The sequence below is a fragment of the Doryrhamphus excisus genome, chromosome 6 (assembly GCF_030265055.1).
Source record: "Doryrhamphus excisus isolate RoL2022-K1 chromosome 6, RoL_Dexc_1.0, whole genome shotgun sequence".
Lineage (NCBI taxonomy): Eukaryota > Metazoa > Chordata > Actinopteri > Syngnathiformes > Syngnathidae > Doryrhamphus > Doryrhamphus excisus.
Genome location: NC_080471.1, coordinates 20,297,758 through 20,322,180, shown reverse-complemented (window position 1 = coordinate 20,322,180; position 24,423 = coordinate 20,297,758). Strand labels below are relative to the sequence as shown.

At 41.0% G+C, this 24,423-nt stretch overlaps 1 protein-coding gene across 1 annotated transcript; it reads left to right on the top strand.

Moving 5' to 3' along the window:
• The first annotated feature begins 15,476 nt into the window (after positions 1–15,476).
• Positions 15,477–23,938, top strand: pskh1 (protein serine kinase H1). The gene is made up of 4 exons (XM_058076312.1): positions 15,477–15,817; positions 16,280–16,891; positions 18,225–19,142; positions 20,819–23,938. Exons 2-4 carry the CDS (start codon positions 16,823–16,825, stop codon positions 21,134–21,136), a joined length of 1,305 nt encoding a protein of 434 aa, XP_057932295.1. The 5' UTR covers positions 15,477–15,817; positions 16,280–16,822; the 3' UTR covers positions 21,137–23,938.
• The last annotated feature ends 485 nt before the right edge of the window (positions 23,939–24,423 follow it).

The window sequence follows — 24,423 nt, the reverse complement described above, 5'->3', positions numbered from 1 at the left end:
TCCCTATACTTCCAAGTGTGGTTCCCACATCCTCATCGGTGTTCCCTTAAAGGACCTTTAAAAAGGATGTGCCAGTCAGGTGAAAATCATGTATAAATATTTAATCACAGACGGATGCTTCACTGCATCAAAACAGCAGCTGATGACGTGTAGAAGAATTCCAAGAACTCCTTCAATTGTTACCCAGCAAAAGCATGTGCATATGTAATAACACAGACACACAAAGGAAGCAGCTTGATTTGTTTTGAAGGCAACACAACAATTTATCAACCTTTAGAACATGCAAGAATATTGCTTTATACACAAAATCCTTGAAATTCCTTAAGTCACTTTTTTGAAATTTTTCCCATCATTCATAATCCTTATGTGAAACATGAACACATATTTATTTCCCTTTTCTGTGCATTCCAGCATGAGAAAACAAGTTAATATGAGCTAGCTAACAACAAGTAAAAAAAAAACCTCATCGTTTTCCTCTTGTCCTCAGTTCCTGGTTCATGCCCTTATTTTGTATGAACTTCCTGTGTTGCTCTGTTCTGTTTTCAGTTGCTTTCCATTTATCTCCCGCACCTGTTTCCCGTTATTTGTGATGCCTATTTAGTTCAGGTGTGCGCTCCTTTCGTTGTTGGGTCATTGTTGTTTTTATGTTGGTCGCAATTAATAAATTTTTACCTGCAATTGGGTCCTCATCTCTGCATCCTGGGGTCGATACACTACACCACCATGCCCGAATGTGACAGAAACATGTTTTGGTAGTGTTTTATGTGATTATTTATTATTATATTTATTTGATGTGCTATATACATATATATATATCACTATATTGACAGTTACTATGGTACCCATTATGGTAATGGTAATGGTTTTATTTCATTTGAACATGCATCAGATTACAATTGAATGCATCACATAATCAGTTCACAGTTCCACATGTCCAAAAGGAGTAGGAAGAAGCAAAGCTTATTAAATCCTACCCCTCCATCTGGTACTTTTACAATAAGTAACTGTTACATTTGTTCACTTCCTGCTTTCCATAATATAGTTTAAGGTTTTTTTTTTTGTTTTTTTTTAATAATGTACCTCGTACCGAAGTAGGAGGCGATATGACCATCCAATGACATAATGGGTACCATAGTAAGTGTCAATATAGTGATATATATAGCACATCATGACTGGTTCAAGACTCTTCATCCTTGTATTTAGCAAACATCAACTGCTTGTTTTGTTTTTTGAATTGGCTCATCGTTGTGCATTATGTCATTGTATGGTCATATCACCTCGTACTTCGGTATGTAAAAAAACAAAACAAAAAAACAACAAAAAAAACCCTTAAACTATATTAGGAAAGCAGGAAGTGAACAAATGTAACAGTTACTGAGTGTAAAAGTACCAGATGGAGGGGTAGGATTTAATAAGCTTTGCTTCTTCCTACTCCTTTTGGACATGTGGAACTGTGAACTGATTATGTGATGCATTCAATTGTAATCTGATGCATGTTCAAATGAAATAAAACCATTACCATTACCATTACCATTATTATCGGTATATGTGTTTATGCATGATCACAGCATGTACATCAAACAATGCAACTTTGTTAAAGGTTGTTTTCAGAAGGCTTCATAGGTGTATACCAATGACGTGCATTGTTAGCTAGCTCATATTAACTAGTTTTCTTGTGTTATAATACACATAAAAAGGAAAAAAATTATGTGTTCATGTTTCACATAAGGATTGTGAATGAAAATGTGCACTTCCCCTTTAAGGTCATTATTGGTGTTTAGTCTTTCAGCTGCAAGAAACAGGCCTAAACAATCCCGGTCAAATTACATTAAAAGAAAAACATTAAAAACATTAAAAGAAGGCTTCCTCTAACATTGAGCTTCACACGAAAAAGCTTTGACGTAAGAAAAACGTATAAATAAATTAAGGATGGCCAAACAAGAAAGCATGAGGGAGAGACTTCAACTTTTGAACTGCAAATCTCTGCAAATATCAAACATTTTTTACATAAAAAAAACATATATTGAGTAGAGTTGGAATAGTCAACACAATGTGGCTATGCATGCATCCACAACAAAATAGTTGAACACAAGCTTATTTTGCTCCAGTATTAAGGGGTTGGTTATGGTGGGTCATTTTCTCAAAATACCAAAACTGAAGTCACTCAAAAATAATAATGGAAGACATTACTCGTACAAAATGCCCAGGAGAACAGAACGATGTGAACCTTTGCTCTATTTCTGCTGAAATGAGACCGCTTAATTGCATGAAAGTCCATTTAAAGTGCATGACATATTGAATAATTATACCTCCCAAATTACTTGCAGAATTTCTTAACGGTTTCGCGTCTGTCGGTATGTGCATGAAAAAAACAGCTTTCTTTCTTTTTATAGCCACAAAGACTACAGTATAAGGCATACATTTTATTGTCTATAAAATTGTCTATAAAATGTGAATTGTGGTGCTGTGGGTGCTTAAAGATGAGCTGCATTTATTGTGTTGTGATCTGCATTACTTTATGCACTAAAGTTCCTTTATGCATGCACCTGTGTGAATTAAAGAATGATGCAAATCAGCTAATATGGCTAATCAAAATTAAACCCTTTCATCTTAGCTTGGGGCGGAAAAAAAAAACGCAGACACAAAGGGAACATGAAAAGTATGAAACGCATGTGAGGACGAGGGAAGATACAAAATATGATGATTGTGCAGGGGCGTCTAACATCAGCTGGCGATGTGGAGATGTTGCAGGGAGCATCCAGATCTCAGTGAAGCACAACATTCCCACTTGGAAACATTCATTCATTTTCTACCGCTTATCCTCACAAGGGTCGCAGGGGTGCTGGAGCCTATCCCAGCTGTCTTCAGGCGAGAGGCGGAGTACACCCTGGACTGGTTGCCAGCCAATCACAGGGCACATCTCAAGAGAGGCATGCCGCCTGAGTGCACCATCTCAACCTGGTGTTTGCGCACCACTGTGGAAGACTGTATTTAGGATTTGTTACAGTGGGGGTTGAACTCGGGTGTCCTAGCTGTGAGGTCTACAGGGCACATATAGACAAACAACCATTCACACTCACATTCATACCTATGGACAATTTGGAATTTTGGAATGTGGGAGAAAACCGGAGTACCCGGAGAAAATCCAGAGATGCCAACCCCAGGTATTCCTGATCTCCTGACTGTGTGGACTACATGCAGCCATAATGAGTAACAACGAGTAACGATGTTACAGTTGTATTTTTGTTTACAACTGTTCATTTTTTACATGGCAGTTGATCAAAATTTTTGTTTTGCTAACTTTATGGACAATTTGGAGTCGCCAATTAACCTAGCATGTTTTTGGAATGTGGGAGGAAACCGGAGAACCCGGAGAAAACCCACACATGCATGGGGAGAACATGCAAACACAGAGATGGCATAGGGTGGAATCGAACCCGGGTCTACTAGCTGTGAGGCTAGTAGACTCCGGTTTTCTCACATTCCAAAATTCCAAAATTGTCCATAGGTATGAATGTGAGTGTGAATGGTTTTTTGTCTATATGTGCCCTGTAGACCTCACAGCTAGGACACCCGAGTTCTACCCCCACTATAACAAAGGCTAAATACAGTCTTCCACAGTGGTGCGCAAACAACAGGTTGAGAATGTGCACTCAGGCAGCCAGCCTCTCTTGAGATGTGCCCTGTGATTGGCTGGCGACCAGTCCACGGTGTACCCCGCCTCTCGCCCAAAGACAGCTGGGATAGGCTCCAGCATCCCCGCTGCGACCCTTATGAGGATAAGCGGTAGAAAATGAATGAATAAATGAATTTAATTGAGCGGCACGGCGGTCATGTGGTTAGCGTGCAGGCCTCACAGCTAGGAGACCAGGGTTCAATTCCACCCTCGGCCATCTCTGTTTGGAGTTTGCATGTTCTCCCCGTGCATGCGTGGGTTTTCTCCGGGTACTCCGGTTTCCTCCCACATTCCAAAAACATGCTAGGTTAATTAGCGACTCCAAATTGTACATAGGTATGAATGTGAGTGTGAATGGTTGTTTGTCTATATGTGCCCTGTGATTGGCTGGCGACCAGTCCACGGTGTACCCGTGACAGCTGGGATAGGCGCCAGCACCCCCCTTGTGAAGAAAAGCGGTAGAAAATGAATGAATGAATGAATTTAGAATTTAGAAATTGAGAATTAAACAGCATTTTCATGCTTAATTTAACACTAAATAGATTTATGTTTGCATTTAGTTCTTTTACCAAACTGTTGCGATACGTATCATTGCACACCAAGCTGACATTCCCTGGTTTTAAGTAAAATCCAGTGAAAAGCGATAAATGTATGGACAAAAAGAGGGGACAAAAACAGAAAAGAAGAAGAAAAAACATTCCAAAGGAAAATGAAAACTTGAAGGACATATTATGAAGATACAGTATGCAAAGGAGAAGTGAACACGGGGGAAAAGGAAAAGAACAGAAAGGGAATGAAGGTTATACTAATGAGTGGTGAGACAGCACAGAGACAGAAGAAAGCAAAGAGTGTGTGAGTGTATGAATGTGTGTGTTGGAGGGTTGGAGGGTTGGAGACCTTGAGCAACCAAACAGGTGGCTATGTGTAGTTCAATGCTTTATGTGTTTCAGACACATACTCAAATATTTTTGAAAAGATTTGGTAAATTGTCTACCAGGCTCATTTTGGAATGGTTTTCATTGCATTCAGAACACATATCAGAAGAGTTGTGTGAAGAGCGTGTTCTATGCACGCATTTCGCTTGTGCATGTGTCTTTGTGTCCATGTTATACATGACTATGGACTTATCACTCCAGCTGTGACCTGACCTTTCCTATAATGGACTATAATCAATTGAGCTCTCCATGAAGACCTCCACAGTGGAGATGAGATCCTCTTCACTCACTTGATCTTCATCATCAAAAATATACTCTATACCAGGGGTCTCAAACTCAATTTACTTGGGGGGCCACTGGAGCTTGGGTCTGGGTGAGACTGGGCCGCATCAGGTTTTAAAAAAAAACAAAAAACAAAACACATTTCTTAAAAACTTTGGTTCCAATTTTCTCCAAGAAAAGCTCTGATACTCTGAACATTCCACTGTTCTCAAATATCTTACTTTTTATTTTTCTACACAAAATAAGATGAAAAATAAATAAACAAATCAAGAATAAAGAAAATCAATCAATCAGTAATAAATAAATAAATATAATAATAATAATAAAACGGCAAATAATAAAAAACTTAAGAAACCACATATAGTTGGTGGGTAGACAAATTATTTTTTTCAGATTAAAATGAACAAAGCATTATTAGAGCCCTGTAGACATGACAAAACACGACTATAGTCACATTTATACTTTTTTTATTTACAACATATTGCGCAACTGCAGGGTCTTGAGACACATGCTAACTTGCAAACTAGAGAGCTAGCGACCTAAACGGTAGCCTTCAAGTTATTTCCGTTAAACTTAAATAACCAAAAACTTACCACTTCCACACGGATAGGGAGGATAACTATTAACAGATATTCAACCTTTAACATGAACATTAATCAAACGTAATATTTTTTTCTGGGTACATGATACCATACAGCATCCATATCAAACTTGCGCGAGCCGCACTAACATTAAATTTTCATATCAAGGCGGGGGCCTCAAACTAGTGTCCTGCGGGCCACATTTGGCCCGCGGGCCGCGTGTTTGAGACCCCTGCTCTATACACAATCTATAGCGTATGAACTGGAAAATGTGTCTGATTTATGCTAAGAGTGGAATTTAACTCGGGTCTCCTAGCTGTGAAGTCTGCATGCTAGCCACTCGACCGCCGTGCAGCCAACATACAGTACATATGAAACATAATGTCTGTCATATCACGCTAAAAGAAGATGTTTTCTGACAGTGAAATGACAAAATCAATAAAACTCTCATATCAATGCACTGTATATTTACACTTCAAAGATTGGCCTAAACCTTGAATTAAAATAATCTTCTTGCACTGTCTACTTTATTTATAGGTTTCTCGAATATTCCCGAGTATGGCACATTAAGTCCTATGATGAAATAATATCATTTTCATCAGGTACTGATACAGTATAGTGGTATAGTGTCAGCATGCACTGGAAAAGCTTGTTTATGGATATGAATTTAGCTTATAAGACCCCCCTATGCCGTCCTATTGCACTGTATTGTAGTGAGACATAAACCATATATTCATATACTGTACTTGCACAACACTACTTACTGTATGTGCAGAAAGTGTGTGCAGTGACATTTAGTGTGCATCCCAGCACTCCTATGGTGCACTCAGGGAACCACTCGATCGTGGTTCGATACTCTGCTTGTTTACACACACACACACACACACACACTGGAATTTTTAAACCATGCCTCTTTTTTTATCATTTCTTCTGTACTCATACACTCTTTATTTTGCTTATTTACCCCACATTCTTTCTATTTTAGATCACTATTATACAAAAATATGTTCCATTTCCTTGCAACATGTACTGTAAAAATATATAATTGTGTTACAATGTAAATGTACATAAACCACATTCTGAAGATTCAATTATTATGAAAAAATAACCAAAAAATACTACTGCCATACATGATTTTGCAACAATTATACATAAGAGAAGCCAAATTAAAAACAAGAGCAGTTTATGTTTTGTAATCATAATATACAAAAATATGTTCCATCTCCTTGCAACATGTACTGTAAAAATATATAATTGTGTTACAATGTAAATGTACATAAACCACATTCTGAAGATTCAATTATTATGAAAAAATAACCAAAAAATACTACTGCCATACATGATTTTGCAACAATTATACATAAGAGAAGCCAAATTGAAAACAAGAGCAGTTTATGTTTTGTAATAGTGTCCCTGTGTCTTTATGGGGTAGGATAAAGTTGACTGTGACTAATTTCCCTCTGTAGCCATGGCTCTAATTCCCGGTTGGGGTGGGAATGGTCCCTCAGAGTGTCCCAGTGGAAATCACAGTAGGCAGGAAAGCAGCAGCTATGAGAAACACTGATGAATTATCTATAGCTAGAGAGCTAGAAGGGGGGGGTGAGGAGATAGCGAGGCATGGCATGGCACCCAACACATCCCAGAAGTTGCACACATACATCTACTACTAATACAGTATACGGCCTAAGGTGTATTTCATGTATTGTTATATTTCAAATAGCCTGTTTTTATAATAGAATGTGTACTGTATGGGGTTGATTGTACTATAAGTGTATTTGGTGGGGGTGGCACGGCGGTTGAGTGGTTAGCGCGCAGACCTCACAGCTAGGAGACCAGGGTTCAATTCCACCCTCGGGCATCTCTGTGTGGCGTTTGCATGCGTGGGTTTTCTCCGGGTACTCCAGTTTCCTCCCACATTCCAAAAACATGCTAGGTTAATTAGCGACTCCAAATTGTCCATAGGTATGAATGTGAGTGTGAATGGTTGTTTGTCTCCTGTGATTGGCTGTCAACCAGTCCAGGGTGTACCCCGCCTCTTGCCCGAAGACAGCTGGGATAGGCTCCAGCACCCCCCGCGACCCTCGTGAGGAAAAAGCGGTAGAAAATGAATGAATGAATGTATTTGGTGGGTGTGATATTAGGAACATTTGCATAATGATATGTCATTTAATAGTCATTAAGGCTGGAGAAATTAATGTAAAAAAAAAAAATCATTGACCTGCTGTGTATCATTTGTATTGTGCTACAGGTGTGTTATTATATGCGGTACTTCTGTATGGCCTTCACGTCTTGAGCGTTACATTAGTTGCCGCCCATTACTAGATTTTCATTTCACACTCACACAGTTCATACTAAAGGCCTTTACTCCCCAAAGGTTGTAGACATTAGCAAAATTGCTAAGATGATTAGGATATCATGATATCATTATGCATAATGAACACATACGTTTAGTTAAATGCCTGATGGGCACAGACATCATTCGAAATACATAACATAAGGAATTCTGCTTTTATATTTGCTCTATATGAGATTTTGTTTTTGTATGGTTGATTTCTGGGGCTGCATGGTAGTAGAGTGGTTAGCACGCAGGCCTCACAGCTAGGAGACCCCAGTTCAATTCCACCCTCAGCCAGTTTGCATGTTCTCCCCGTGCATGCGTGGGTACTACGGTTTCCTCCCACATTCCAAAAACATGCTAGTCCTCCACAGTGGTGCGCAAACACCAGGCTGAGATGGTGCACTCAGGCGGCAAGCCTCTCTTGAGATGTGCCCTGTGATTGGCTGGCGACTAGTCCAGGGTGTACTGCGCCTCTCACCTGAAGGCAGCTGGGATAGGCTCCAGCACCCCCACGACCCTTGTGAGGAAAAAGCGGAAGAAAATGAATGAATCAATGAATGAACCAATGAATGAATGGTTGATTTCTGTGTTGCACGGTGGTCGAGTGGTTAGCACGCAGGCCTCACAGCTAGGAGACCCCAGTTCAATTCCACTCTCAGCCAGTTTGCATGTTCTTCCCGTGCATGCATGGATTTTTTCCGGGTACTCCGGTTTCCTCCGACGTTCCAAAAACATGCTAGGTTAATTGGCGACTCCAAATATTCCATAGGTATGAATGTGAGTGTGAATGGTTGTTTGTCTATATGTGCCCTGTAGACCTCACAGCTCGGACACCCGAATTCGACCCCCACTGTAACAAAGGCTAAATACAGTCTTCCACAGTGGTGCACCAACACCAGGTTGAAATGGTGCACTCAGGCGGCAAGCCTCTCTTGAGATGTGCCCTGTGATTGACTGGCGACTAGTCCAGGGTGTACTGCACCTCTCGCCCGAAGGCAGATGGGATAGGCTCCAGCACCCCCCGCGACTCTCGTGAGGATAAACAGCAGAAAATGAATGAATGAATGGTTGATTCCCACCTCAAGTCTGGGACTATGCCCCAGACATATACTGTATATTCTGGACTATAAGTTGCACTGGAGTATAAGTCGCATTTTTTGCGGGTAATTGACCAAAACAGACATTACATCCTCTTGGAAGGCAAATTCTAACAATAAAATAATAGAGAACAGGCTGAATAGGTGTAAGATATGCTAACATAATGGTACAAAAAATAAACATGAACAGAAAAGGTGTCCAGCGTTTATGTAACAGCAAGTTTTTTCATTTATAAGTCGCTCTGGAGTATAAGTTGCAGGAACAGCCAACCTATGAAAAAAAGTGCAACTTATAGTCCGGAAAATACGGTACTTTCTTTGGATAGTATCATTTTCATCAGCTTCATGGCTACCTTTCTTGAATATAAAGCCTCCATTATTTTCTAATATTGACGGATATGTGGCTCCATAACGATATTCGGGTGTTCTATCCTTCTCTTCAACCTCAGCTGCTAGCGTGCTGAAATGAAACATCCATGCCATATGTGTCCCCGAGCCATGACAAGCTATACAGTATAAGCAGTCCCTGGAGAATAACACATATAGTAGGGCAAACTATTTGATCCCCTGCTTATGGTGTGAACAAATATCATTAAAAACAACATATACAAACAAAGATTATACATACATATATCTGTCATTGAGGGAAAAGTTTTGATCATCATCCAATACATACTGTAGAACTAGTGTAGAACAAACCCTTGTTGCCAAACACAGAGGTCAAATGCTTTTTGTAATTGGTCACCAGGGTTGCACATACTATCTCCTGAGGCGTTTTAGCTCACTCATTTTTATATACTATATACCAGACATCTCCACCTTTCATCACTATTAAAGCTACTTTGGCAAAGAAGAAAGGAAAAGTTGAGCTATTTGATTTTTATGTAAAGCTGGCAACATTTAAATTGTACTTTATTTCCGAATCTCAAATAATGTGGTTGTGTAATTTGTCATGTAATAGAGGCATAATGCCTGAACAGATACAAAAAAAAAACAGGATTTGAAGCAAATATTATAGTGTACATTATTATATATCTTTGGGTGACGGCTTTGAGGCTGTCGCTTGGCATTTCAAACTCCAAGATGAAAAAGTGTCATTCATTCATTCATTCATTTTCTACTGCTTTTCCTCACAAGGGTCGCGGAGGTTGCTGGAGCCTATCCCAGCTGTCTTCAGGTGTGAGGCGGGGTACACCCTGGACTGGTCGCCAGCCAATCACAGGGCACAATCTCAAGAGAGGCTTGCCGCCTGAGTGCACCAACCTGGTGTTTGCGCACCACTGTGGAAAACTGTATTTAGCCTTTGTTATAGTGGGGGTCGAACTCAGGTGTCCGAGCTTTGAGGTCTACAGGGCACATATAGACAAACAACCATTCACACTCACATTCATACCTATGGACATACCTATGGAGTCACCAATTAACCTAGCATGTTTTTGGAATGTGGGAGGAAACCGGAGTACCCGGAGAAAACCCACGCATGCACGGGGAGAACATGCAAACTGGCCGAGATGGCCGAGGGTGGAATTGAACTCTGGTCTCCTAGCTGTGAGGTCTGCGCGCTAACCACTAGATCGCCGTGCCGCCCGAAAATATGTCATACGTCATATGTTTTGGTAATTTATCATGCTGGAAGACCCATCCACCACACATCATCATTTTTTGTGTATTATATGAGGTACTCATCCAATATTTTCACCTTACATCATCTAATATACCCCAAATCTAAATGTTTCACCTTTATGTTTGATGGTGGAAATTGTGTTCTTGGGGTCACATTGAGTATTTCTCTGCCTCCAAATCCAGTGAGTCAAATTAACACCAGAAAGTTATATTTTGGTCTTCACCGACATCCCATTCCCCAAATCATTTTCTTCCATTTTACTCCAAAAGTGGTATCTTTCTCATCATCCGTCTGACTGATGGTCATGTTTCTGAATCATCCCATTAGCAACCAGTCCAGAGTCAGCTGAGATAGGCTCCTGAATAGGATCCTGAATAGAATAATTCATAGAAAATGATTGAAGGAATTCCTTAGTCCTTAGTCCTTTAGGGCTAGTGGATAGCATGTTGACCACACAGTCAGGAAATCGAAAGGTTTGTAAGGGTTCTCCGTTTGGGGATCTTTGTGTGGACTTTGCATGTTCTCATGTGTGAGTTTCTCTAAATTGACTCTAAATTGTCAATCAGTGTGAACATGTGTTTGAATGGTTGTCTATGCATTAGTCCAGGGTGTACCCCACCACTTGCCCAAAATCAGCTGGATAGGCTCCAGCATACCCCCACAATCCTAATGAGGATAAGTGGCATTGATAATGAATTGCTGGTAACACACTTGTGGTCAGATGAGATATAGTTTTCATATATTTTTTCATTTTAAAAACTCTCATTTGTTGCCTACAGTCCCTTTAATAATTTCTTCTATGCGTCAGTCAATGTCCTTTAGATCGGAGCAGCCAAATGCAGACATCAGTCCCACAGGCATCCTGCAGGCTATAATCCAGAATCAATGACTGGATTGTGCAGATTACCTACAAGGCATTACATGACCTCACCCTTTGCTGCATCCCAGACCTCTGCCAGATAATCTGTCATGCACCACCAATGCACCACTTCATTCAATCCTCTTGCGCATTATCGTTCTCTTTCAGAATGTAGATTGCTTCAGATGGTTGTTTGTTTGGACCAGTCCAGGGTGTGCCCCGCTTCTTGCCCAAAGTCAGCTGGGTAGGCTCCAGCATATCCCTGTGACCTTAGTAAAGATAAGCGGCATAGAAAATGCATGGATGGATGGATGGAGTAGAATTTGTGGGATAGATGTGTTTAGGCGGCGGACAAGTGGTTAGCACGCAGACCTCACAGCTAGGACACCCGAGTTCGACCCCCACTATAATAAAGGCTAAATACAGTCTTCCACAGTGGTGCACAAACACCAGGTTGAGAAGGTGCACTCAGGCGGCAAGCCTCTCCTGAGATTGTGCACTGTGATTGGCTGGCGACCAGTCCAGGGTGTATCCGGCCTCTCGCCTGAAGATAGCTGGGTAGGCTCCAGCATACCCCTGCGACCCTAGTGAGGATAAGCGGCATAGAAAATGGATGGATGGATGGATAAACCACACCAAAGTCAAATTTGTGGGGTAGATGTGTTTAGGCGGTGGTCAAGAGGTTAGCGTGCAGACCTCACAGCTAGGACACCCGAGTTCAAACCCCCACTACAACAAAGGCTAAGTCTTCCACAGTGGTGCACACACACCAGGTTGAGAAGGTGCACTCAGGCGGCAAGCCTCTCCTGAGATTGTGCACTGTGATTGGCTGGCGACCAGTCCAGGGTGTATCCGGCCTCTCGCCCGAAGACAGCTGGGTTGGCTCCAGCATATCCCTGCGACCCTAGTGAGGATAAGCGGCATAGAAAATGGATGGATGGATGAATGGATAAACCACACCAAAGTCAAATTTGCGGGATAGATGTGTTTAGGTGGCGGTCAAGTGGTTAGCGTGCAGACCTCACAGCTAGGACACCCAAGTTTGACCCCCACTATAACAAAGGCTAAATACAGTCTTCCACAGTGGTGCGCAAACACCAGGTTGAGAAGGTGCACTCAGGCGGCAAGCCTCCCCTGAGATTGTGCCCTGTGATTGCCTGGCGACTAGTCCAGGGTGTATCCGGCCTCTCGCCTGAAGACAGCTGGGATAGGCTCCAGCATATCCCTGCCACCCTAGTGAGGATAAGCGGCATAGAAAATGGATGGATGGATGGATGGATAAACCACACCAAAGTCAAATTTGTGAGATAAATGTGTTTCGGTGGTTAGTGCGCAGACCTCACAGCTAGGAGACCCTAGTTCAATCCCACCCTTGGCTATCTCTGTGTGGAGTTTGCATGTTCTCCCCGTGCATGCGTGGGTTTTCTCCAGGTACTCCGGTTTCCTCCCACATTCCAAAAACATGCTAGGTTAATTAGCGACTCCAAATTGCACCAAATGATCCCCACTATAACAAAGGCTAAATACAGTCTTCCACAGTGGTGCGCAAACACCAGGTTCAGAAGGGACACTCAGGTGGCAAGCCTCTACTGAGATTGTGCTCTGTGATTGGCTGGCGACCAGTCCAGAGTGTACCCCGCCTCTCGCCCAAAGACAGCTGGGATAGGCTCCAGCACCCCTTGCGACACTCGTGAGGATAAGCGGTAGAAAATGAATGAATGAAAGATGTGTTTAGGTCAAATGAAAGTCAGACAGTGGCCCAGACCAATTTTAGTATATAGTATAGGGAGATACTGCACCTGCTGACATAAATAGAAAAGCATTTCTCATGGGCCTATAATATTTCCATGTACAGTATACTGTATGAATAGCTGGCCTGATCTTGTCTGTTGTTACCATCAGCATTGAGCATTTTGTGATATTTTTATCTCTTGTAGTGTCTGGGTAGTAGTCACACAATATTCCTTGAAGGAATGATGCGCCTGTAGTAATTGATACAGTATCATCTACTGTTTGTTTGTAGTGGAGTAGAATCTTTCATTTACTTTGGGATGCAGTCTTCCAAGGGACTTTTTTGCATTTTGACAGACAGAAATTGGGCATACTTTTTATTCAGATGACAACATTGAAAGACTACTTAAGTACCCACAAGGATTACAATACTTTAACAAGATGTAACAGAGACTAATAAAAGAGTATGTTTTTCCAGCGGGCTGCACGGCGGACGAGTGGTTAACACGCAGACCTCACAGCTAGAAGACTGAGGTTCAATTCCACCCTCGGTCATCTCTGTGTGGAGTTTGCATGTTCTCCCCGTGCATGTGTGGGTTTTCTCCGGGTACTCCGGTTTCCTCCCACATTCCAAAAACATGCTAGGTTAATTGGCGACTCCAAATTGTCCATAGGTATGAATGTGAGTGTGAATGGTTGTTTGTCTATATGTGCCCTGTGATTGGCTGGCGACCAGTCCAGGTTGTACCCCGCCTCTCGCCCGAAGACAGCTGGGATAGGCTCCAGCACCCCCCGCGACCCTCGTGAGGAAAAGTGGTAGAAAATGAATGAATGAATGTGAGTGTGAATGGTTGTTTGTCTATATGTGCCCTGTGATTGGCTGGCGACCAGTCCAGGGTGTACCCCGCCTCTCGCCCAAAATCAGCTAATGGATCCTACCCTCTCGCCCGAAGACAGCTAGGATAGGCTCCAGCACCCCAGTGACCCGAATTCGGCCCCCACTATAACAAAGGCTAAATACAGTCCTCCACAGTGGTGCGCAAACACCAGGTTGAGAAGGTGCACTCAGGCGGCAACGTCTCTTGAAATTGTGCCCTGTGATTGGCTGGCGACCAGTCCAGGGTGTACCCCGCCTCTCGCCCGAAGACAGCTGGGATAGGCTCCAGCACCCCCGCGACCCTCGTGAAGAAAAGCGGTAGAAAATGAATGAATTAATGTTTTTCCAGCTGACCGTACTCCCTTCCTGTTTGTCACTCTCTATAATCTGTCATCCTCCCCCCTTCCGAAATGCCACTTCCTCATTGCAATTCAATGAGCTTTATTGGCATTAAAATGTTCTTTTTACTTCCGCTCGCTCACTCTGTCTTCATTTTGTTCTGTCAATAATTTCCCGCAGTATTCCACCACATGGGGGCTGTATAAGCCATGGTCAGCCTAAAGTGAGGTCAGTGCACTTTTTCATATCAAAATACAGTCAATTGAAAGTCGAGGCTATGTATTCTTTATTGCCTTGCCCATGTTCAAGAACAAGGAAGGTGAGCTGAGAGCAAAGTGATACCTGGTTGTAAAGCCACAGTGGGGGCTTGCATATTGCACTACTGGAATGTGAAGGACTGGTCTGCCAAATAAAATGAACAGTAAAAAAAAAGTACTGCGGTAGCCTTGTAAGGTACTTTTAATTAGTATATAGCGACATCATGTGGACAAACCTGGTCAATGTAAATTTGCCTTCGATATGTTAATCATGACAGCATAATGACATCTATCTAGTATATAGCTAAACACATGTATGTATTGATTCTGTATGTATATACATGTATGTGTGTGTCCTGTATATACAGTATATATGAAATGTATGAATTATTGTCTATCTATATGTTCCCTGTGACTGACCATACCGAGGGGTCAGATAAAAGTAATCTGGCAGGAAGCTTGCCCATTTTTTCGATTTTTTTCGAATTTATCCAAGACAGAAGTGTGGCACAAACGTCTCCCTGTATCCGGGATGTTGGGACTTTTAGCTGGGTCGAGACAACCGGGAGGTGGGGGGGGGGGGGGTTGTCACGTCTGTAGAAAAAGTTATGTGCGTCAGACTAGCAATGGACAAAGAATTTCAAAGAGGAAGTTAACTTTAAAATATAAGTACACACTATAAGTCGCTATTACCAGCTCTCAATTATACTCACATAAATCAGCATTACGCGATTCACAACTAGTACTATTTACTCATCTTTAACATGAAAATAATTATTTATTATTTATTTAGATGTGACAGTACACTGAAGCAAAATGGTTTAATTTTGAAAATACAAAGCGGAAGTAGTAAGGTAGTAAGTTTTTTATGTGTCCTGCCTGAGAGAAGGGGGTTCTTCTTGACAAAACACCGACCAGAAAAACATCCGACAAGGAATCTTTGCAAGTAATTGAAACTTGACAACATTTACGAAGGACGCCACCAAACACGGATTTGAGTCTGGTTTTTGTTGTTGTTGTTGTTGTTGTGGTAGAGCTTACGAGTTTAAGGTGTTTATGCTGAGGAGTGAAGTTTGTAAGGTTCGAGTTGAAAATGGAGAGGGCCAGCTGAGTGATAGTGGGGTGAGGAGGCTGGATTTGGCAAACTAGGGAGTCCTGCCCCACAGCTAGCATGCTAGTTAGCATGCATAGTTTCGTCATCGTTAATCAATCCGAAATGAGGTGAGAATTTAAACTTTTTTACACTATTGATATGACTTTTTTATGTGGTGCCTTTAATGTGTACTTTAAAAATGTCGAAAATGCTAAAATGTTTGTCCTTGCTTACGGGAAAGTTAGGCCCGGGTTTAAACAACTTTTGACTACTTTTCATAAAAGTACACTATTTGAAAGGACGGTGCTTTCAGTCTCCACATCTAAAACATAATTTATTTTATTTAAAGTACAGTATATCAAGTTGTACTACTTGAATGACCGCCAGTGTTTCCTTAACAGTTGCAATGCAAACAATCCTACAATAGCGACATTTTAGCGTATTTTGCCCTGAGGTTTGCATTCAGGCCAAACATAAGTCGCGGAATTTTTACTTAACGAGTTAAAAGCGTTTTAGTGTTGCATATATTCTGTCAAAATGTCACAAGAGCTGCTTCACGGCACTAACTATTATTGTGTGCTGCCTTTCAGAGCGCCCATCTTCACAACTTCTACAACTTGAGAGATTGATGGACCCTTTGCAGCATTTTCCAATGGATTCAATCAAAGATGACACGTTTATTTCCAATGGAAATGCTGATTGAAGTTTGATGATTACTTTTTTGCAGTTTTGCTGGATGCTGGATCCTGCACTTATCGGTAGATTTCATGCCCCGAGCCCCCATAATAATGCCATTTGACGTGAGTCATTTGAAATAGGAAGCCGTCTGACGTGAGCTTTTCAGGCAAAATGACAGGCTGCGGATATTTCAACAAAAGCAACAACTTATGACATGCAGTCATAGTAACTAAAGGGAGAAGACATACACCATGTTTGCAATATTGCAGTGATGAAGTTGTGGACGTTTCACCTTTGACTTTAGTGGATGGATCTGGTACATTTAAGAACAGCAATTGGGAGATTGGGAGTCCAGTTCAATTCATGAACCCTCTGTCTGAGTCAGGATGTTGGATGCCCTGAAGGTTTTGAGTCCGCGGTGATGAGGCAGGGCTCCTGATGGCCTGCGTTATGTGATGGGGTGCAGGAACAGTAAGGTCCTCCCTGAGCCTCCAGGGGATGTTCAGTTGGACCTGGTAAAAAAGGTCAGTAAAGGACATTACTTGAACTTCATCTACCAGACACTTAATTACACCTCTACAATTTAACGAGATATGACTGATATAGCACTAGTGTTGTTATTTTACAATATTACATATTGTTGTACTGTACTGGTATAGATCAGTGCTGTTTCAACCTAGTCCAACACTACACATGTCAATTTGGAACTAATACTGATATACTTATATTTTCCGGACTATATCACACTTTTTTTCATAGGTTGGCTGTTCCTGCGACTTATACTCCAGAGTGACTTATTTTCTGTTCATGTTTATTTTTTGTGTAGCTGAATAACCATTATGTTAGCATATCTTACACCTATTCAGCCTGTTCTCTATTCTTTTATTGTTAGAACTTGCCTTCCAAGATGACGTAATGTCTGTTTTGGTCAAGTAGTTTGGAAAATAAATTACCCGCAAAAAATGCGACTTATACTCCAGTACGACTTATGTATGTTTTTTTTTAAACGTAATTATGCATTTTTGGCCTTGTGCGACTTTTACTCCAGTGCGACTTATGTATGTTTTTTTTCTACCTAATTATGCATTTTTGGCCTTGTAAAACTTTTACTCCAGTGCGACTTATGTATGTTTTTTTCTACCTAATTATGCATTTTTGGCCTTGTGCGACTTATAGTCCAGAAAATACGGTATATCATTATTATGATATATATTTTAATTACGTTAACTTAAGGTATGCTACTAATTTTTGGCCTTGTGTGACTTATGTATGTATTTTTCTCCCGAATCATGCTTTTTTGGCCTTGTGCAACTTTTACTCCAGTGCGACTTATGTATGTTTTTTTCTACCCAATTATGCATTTTTGGCCTTGTGCCACTTACAGTCCAGAAAATACGGTATATCATTATTATGAACTCTATAGCAATTTTCAGAGACAAGAGATTCATCTGAAAGCCCAATAATGGACATAAAAAGCACAAACTGTTGAACAAAAACATACAATTAATGTAGTTATAAACACATTTTGAAACATTGAATGCACTTCACTGTGGCAAGTTTAAATGCCTGTCATGTATCACAGCGGTAAATGCAGCTGGAGATCTGATGAATTATGCACATTAATAACATTAGCTTGTCATGCCTACCTTGGCTATTTGCTCAAATACTGTAGATCCTTTGACAAGCAATGCAGGTACATTTTAATTATGTTAACTTAAGGTATGCTACTAAGAAGAGTTCCTACGAAAAAACAATTCCCTTATAACTCAGTTGATTTAATGTTTTTTCCTCCTTCTCCTTCATATTGAATTGTCGTATATGCTGCAACTGAAACAGACTCTATCTATTTTCCTCCAGGTGGATCCGCCCCCTCAAACAGATGTCTATAAGCACTTCATTCGAGGTGATGGCACTTTTAGTATGATGGGTGAGGCCGGTGGAGGGAGAGCGGACAAGGCAAACTCCCCCTCCCCGTCACATACTCAAGCACAAGCTGCCACTCCCGTTGCCTGCAGCCAGCAGCCTAAAAACCCATCAGAGGTATCAGACCCCCAAAGAAAAAAAGTGGCTAAATATCGAGCTAAATTTGACCCACGGGTCACAGCCAAGTACGACATAAAAGCACTGATAGGTCGAGGGAGTTTTAGCCGTGTCGTCCGCGTGGAACACAAGAGTACTCGGCAGCCGTACGCCATAAAGATGATCGAGACACGGTACCGAGAGGGCAGGGAGGTTTGTGAGTCTGAGCTGTGCGTTCTTCGACGGGTTCGCCATACCAATATAATCCAGCTCATGGAGGTCTTTGAGACGGCTGAGCGTGTTTACATGGTGATGGAGTTGGCAACCGGAGGAGAACTCTTTGACCGCATTATTGCTCGCGGCTCCTTCACGGAGCGAGACGCCACCCGGGTGCTGCAGATGGTGCTGGATGGCGTCAAGTATCTTCATACTTTGGGGATCACGCATCGAGACCTGAAGCCGGAGAACCTGCTGTACTACCACCCGGGTGCCGACTCCAAGATCATTATCACTGACTTCGGTTTAGCCAACAGCAGGAAGAAGGGAGATGAATGTCTGATGAAGACTACCTGCGGAACACCTGAGTACATCGCCCCGGAGATCCTGGTGAGGAAACCTTATACGAATGCCGTCGACATGTGGGCATTGGGAGTGATCTCGTACATCCTGCTGAGCGGAACCATGCCATTTGAGGATGACAACCGCATGAGGCTCTACCGGCAGATCCTCAAGGGGAAGTACAGCTTTTCTGGAGAGGTGAGGGATCACTTACAGACACACTCCAGATTTTGGTAACTTCAAATTTTAGGAGTGCAAGCAGAAAATGTTGGGGCACACCTTCTCAGTTTGACTATTTTTGCGTCTTTGCTAGACGTTTTGCCTAGCTGTCACTGGCCATACTTTTCACTGGCGGCAGTTAGCTAGAATTATCCACCGAGCTTCTGTCTTTGAGGTCCAAATATGACTTTTTACCACAGTGACGTTTTGACGTTTTGTTTTTACAACAAACGAGCAATGTAATTAGTTAGCAGCTTGTTTTTGTCCCACGGGGAAGCCGCATATTGATATTAGATTAGATTAGATTCAACTTTATTGTTATTGCTCATGTCACGGGTACAGGGCAACAAAATGCAGTTAGCATCCAACCAGAAGTGCAAATTTATTAATACCTTATTAGTAAATAATGAATAAATAGAATAGAGCTGTAAATGGATAGACATATGTACAAACTATAACAGGCTATAACTATGATACTTATAGGTTATCACATGGTTTGTCTGGTATCAGGCCCAGTATCATGCCCCCGCGTGCCAGTATCAGCCCTCGGTCGAGGTACCAGACAAACCATGTGATGATCTTATTATCACATACTATTTAATCATGAGCTTATTATCACATACTATTTAATATTTACTATTATACTAATATTTACTATGCTATATTCAACTTCATTCTTCTGTAAAGTGTCTTTGAGTATCTTGAAAAGCGCTATACAAATAAAATGTATTATTATTATTATTGTTGTTTACTATTTAACCGCTGACATGTTGACAGAGCACAGACGGCAGCAAAACAAACGCTGTGTGTTCACGCTCGTGTGCTGTTCTCTGATTGGTTGTTTCACGGGCACGATACCAGAGCAGCACGCTCTGAGTGGACAGCTACGGGGGGCTGATACTGGACATGGTTAAACTCTATATTTTATCAGTATCACTGCCCTGGGCTTTGACACAGTATCATTTGGGCCTTTTCCCGTATCATTCATGGGCAGTTTCTAGTGTACAGGGTCAATTAATACTGTAGTATGTGATAAAGTGTGGATATATACAGGGATATAAATGACTATAATATGACTATTGCAGATTATACAGATTATAAACAGTATGCACAGTATCATTGTGACAAGATATAATAACAGTAATATGTACAGTAGTGCAATGAAGTGGCTATGATACAGTGTGGATATATACAGGGATATAAGTGACTATAGTATGGATATTGCAGATCGTCACATATCACATTCATGGCGTACGTACGTACTTACTTTTGCTAGTGTCAATGAACAACGTAACGCTATTGTTGTCATGATACAAAGTATTTCTTGTCCATAAAATACTATTTGTGTGTGGTGGTTTAATGAACATTAACCAGCCTCCATTACTATTCAGACTACATGGATAATTGCTTTAGTATATATTTCCATTCATTCATTTTTTACCGCTTATCCTCACGAGGGTCGCGGGGGGTGCTGGAGACTATCTCAGCTGTCTTCAGGCAAGAGGCGGGGTACACCCCGGACTGGTAACCAGCCAATCATAGGGCACATTTAGACAAACAACCATTCACACTCCAGTTTGATGCTATTATATTGACAGTTGAATTTAGCCCAAGTTTAATTGCAGTCTTGCACTACATCTGTGTTCATTCCCCAGCCATGGCCCAGTGTGTCCAACCTTGCCAAAGACTTTGTGGAACGGATTCTCACAGTGGATCCAAGTGAGCGGTTGACTGCGGGCCAGGCTCTCAAGCACCCCTGGATCATCAGCATGGCCGCCGCGTCCTCCATGAAGAACCTACAACGCTGTATATCGCAGAACCTGCTGAAGCGGGCATCATCTCGTTGCCACAGCACCAAGTCAGCCCAGTCCACACGATCAAGTCGCTCAACCAAATCGAACAAAGCTCGGCGCGTTCGGGAAAAGGAGCTGCGCGAGTTGAACCGACGTTATCAGCAGCAGTACAATGGCTGAGGCGTTACTTGGGGAGACTGAAAAACTCTATAAGAGCTTCCTGTCTTCTGAAATTAAACTCGGAAGGCAACCTGATGTGTCAACCATGACAACCAACAATGGATGCTTCGAGAACGGCCGCCAGTGAGAATAAATAAAAATGACAATACCTGAACTTTCAAGGACACACAGGTAGTTGTTTTACCCCAATATCATCTCTTCATTCATCCACCCTTCCTTCTCTTTAACAGGGTGGAGCACTCTTAATTTTCCTTTTGTTTTCAATCCCTGTGCCTTGACATGTATTTATTTATTAATATGGACAATCTTCATTCAGTTGGTCACTGGATAATGACCATCTACGAGGTTCTGTTGAACAGAGTTCTGGGTAATGACGTTACTTAAAGAGCAGGGCAAATCCCTCTCAAACTCTTGGTTGATGACAATTGCTGTGAATTATTGTACTAAGTGCCTTTAGAGTCTAGCTGAGTGGAGCGATACCCCGCAGCGACCTTAAAAGGCCAAAATGAAATGATGTTGTAAGCTTATATCATCTTGCCATAAATGCTTTGGTAGTATTATTTTTTAAATCTGCCCAAAGATTGTGAATCTTTGATGTGTCGGTTCTGTAGAAATTAGACACACAATCCTGTTCGCGGTGCGTTTCATTGTACGGTAGATATCACAAATTGCTGCTATGAGCACTGTGATTGATTTGGCTTCTTATGTTATGTTTCCATTTAAGCATCTGCTGTTTAAATCGCCTTGTTTCAAAAGCAAAACAGACAAATCATGTACAGTAAAGCTCGGATATATCGGATTCAATTGTTCCCACTGGTTTTGTCCGATATAAGCGAAATCCGTTATATGCGTATACCGGAAAATGTCCGTTTTACGCATATATCGGATTTATATCCGGTATATACGTAAATCGGATTTTATCCGTTATAAAAAGGCACTTCCTTGACTATGTTTCCAATGTACCTGGACGCGCAGGCAACGCTGCAAACGCTGCAAATGACGTCGTATAGCGGCCTGTCACGATTCGGCGAATCGGAGCGCCACAATGCGGCCATCCGATATATGCGAGGGAAATTTAATGGAAATGCATTGGAACGGGACTGGAGATTTTGTCCGAAATAGGCGAAATCCGTTATAAAAAATCCAATATATGCAATGAATTTTTATTGGAAATGCATTACAGAAAAATCTGTTCTTTTTTATCTGTCCGTTGTGAACGAATTTCCGATATATCCGAGTCCGATATATCCAAGGTTTACTGTAATTAAATCTTGATTACTTATAGCAAAACAAAGACTGCTGGAAATCAACTAACGACATAAGGCTGGACTATGGTATTTTTTTAATGTAAATGTATAATAATTACATTTTTAGTTTGATATCGAAGTTTTGAAATTGATACGCCGGTTATTTAACTTTGGCAACAACCAAAGTTAGACCACTTTGTTCAAAACCAGGCCACGGTATAAAGTTCCTGAGGTCATAAATTGTCTATGAAAAATCAACACAGTCTGTCTTCTGATTGGGAAGACCCCACTTGGATAGTAGCATGGTGACATGTGATCGGCGGTTCTGGGGTTTAATCTCAGTTAGGACCGATCTGTGTGCTTTTACTCCGGATGCTCTATAATTAAATTGCCCTTAGGTATGAACGTTAGTGTGTATGGTTCAGTTTGTCAGTTTGTACTCTGTAATTGACTAGGTGCAGTGTGTAGCCCAGGTCTCAATAACCCCCCCCCCTTCTGAGACCTTGAACAGGATAAGAAGTTTAGAAAATGAATGCCACCACGGTGACAGTTACAAGGTATCATATGCAACTATGCATCCTGTAATTTAATACCTTTATTTGCACTTATTGAAAAAAAGGTTTTGTTTAAGTCCCCTATCTCATACAGACACTTATGTTTTCTTACCAGAAAACTATTGTTGCAACTTGTTTTTCATCAATTTAGGATATTTCCATTGTGTGGTCCAAAAGTTTCACAGTTTCGATATAAATGTTATTTTGTGTATACTAATTTGGCAAAGCACTTCATATAGAAATATGGATTTTATTTATTTTATTTTTTACAATCACACAAAATTGTTAATTGAAATTTGTATTTGTGCCTTGACCCTTCGGAACTAGCGATTTAGTTGTCCCAATGCTTTGAATAAGAATATTGCTGTGCTGTACCGAGACAAACAAAGGCTGTTGTGAACTTTTTTAACAAATACTGGAAACTTAACTGAGCCATTTTAGCTAACCTCAGTGTTTCTAAATATTTAGCTATGATTCTGATTCTATTGCTGTTGTTGTATCTTTCTCGTACACAATGTTTTTCTAACCCTGTAAGTTAGGACAGTAAGGGCCCCAGATTGACAGAGGGCCCCCAAAATAGAGACGTGACAACAGCTACTTTTGGGGGTCCAGAATTCCTGGCGGCAGCCCCGCATCCCCACTCCCCAACCCAAACTGTATCGCTAATACTTTGATATTTTGTGGTAGCCATTTGCAGCTACAAATCATTTTGAAGTGTTGACTTAGAAACCATTGTGTGCTGTTTTAATGAATAATCAAATAAATTCCTTCTAAGGTTTTGCAGAACGTCAGCACCACCGTGCTTTCATTCCAGTTTTTATATACCTTTTGTAATTTTATGTAAATGATGTTGCCCTAAATGAAGTAAACAGCAGTTACCCAAGAGTGTTAATTTTGTAATATTATATATATATAAATAAATATCTTGTTGATTCTTCTATCATTATTCTTATTTGTCTGAAAGAATGTGTTGTACTGTGCCAATAAAAATTCCAACCTGACTCATTGAATTTTAATTGTTTTCAATATTCTTTATGGTAGATACAGACTTCATTGACAGTGGTACAAATTCATAGCAGTTTAGGTGACTACTATACTATATGTGATGCATTATAATTTACTAATTTACCAATAACTTAATAAGTGGAGGAAATAAATGCAACATTTAAATCGTATAATTATATATGATCAATACATACAGTACATGTTTTTCTATATTTTACATAGATGCCCTATGAAGCAGCGCCCACTACTGGAAAACATTTAAAATGGCTGCTGCTTGAGGTTTTTGGGTTGCCAGAACTGACGTAAAGTATGCTAATACGCACACTCGATACTGTAGCTGTATATGTACTGTAAATGTATGGAATATGCTAAAAAAAACAACCATTTTACTTAAATGTTATATATATCAAGAGGGAGCTGTAAATCAACTTATGCCGTACAGTTCTCAATATTTGACGAGAATTTATAGGAAAGAGTTTTT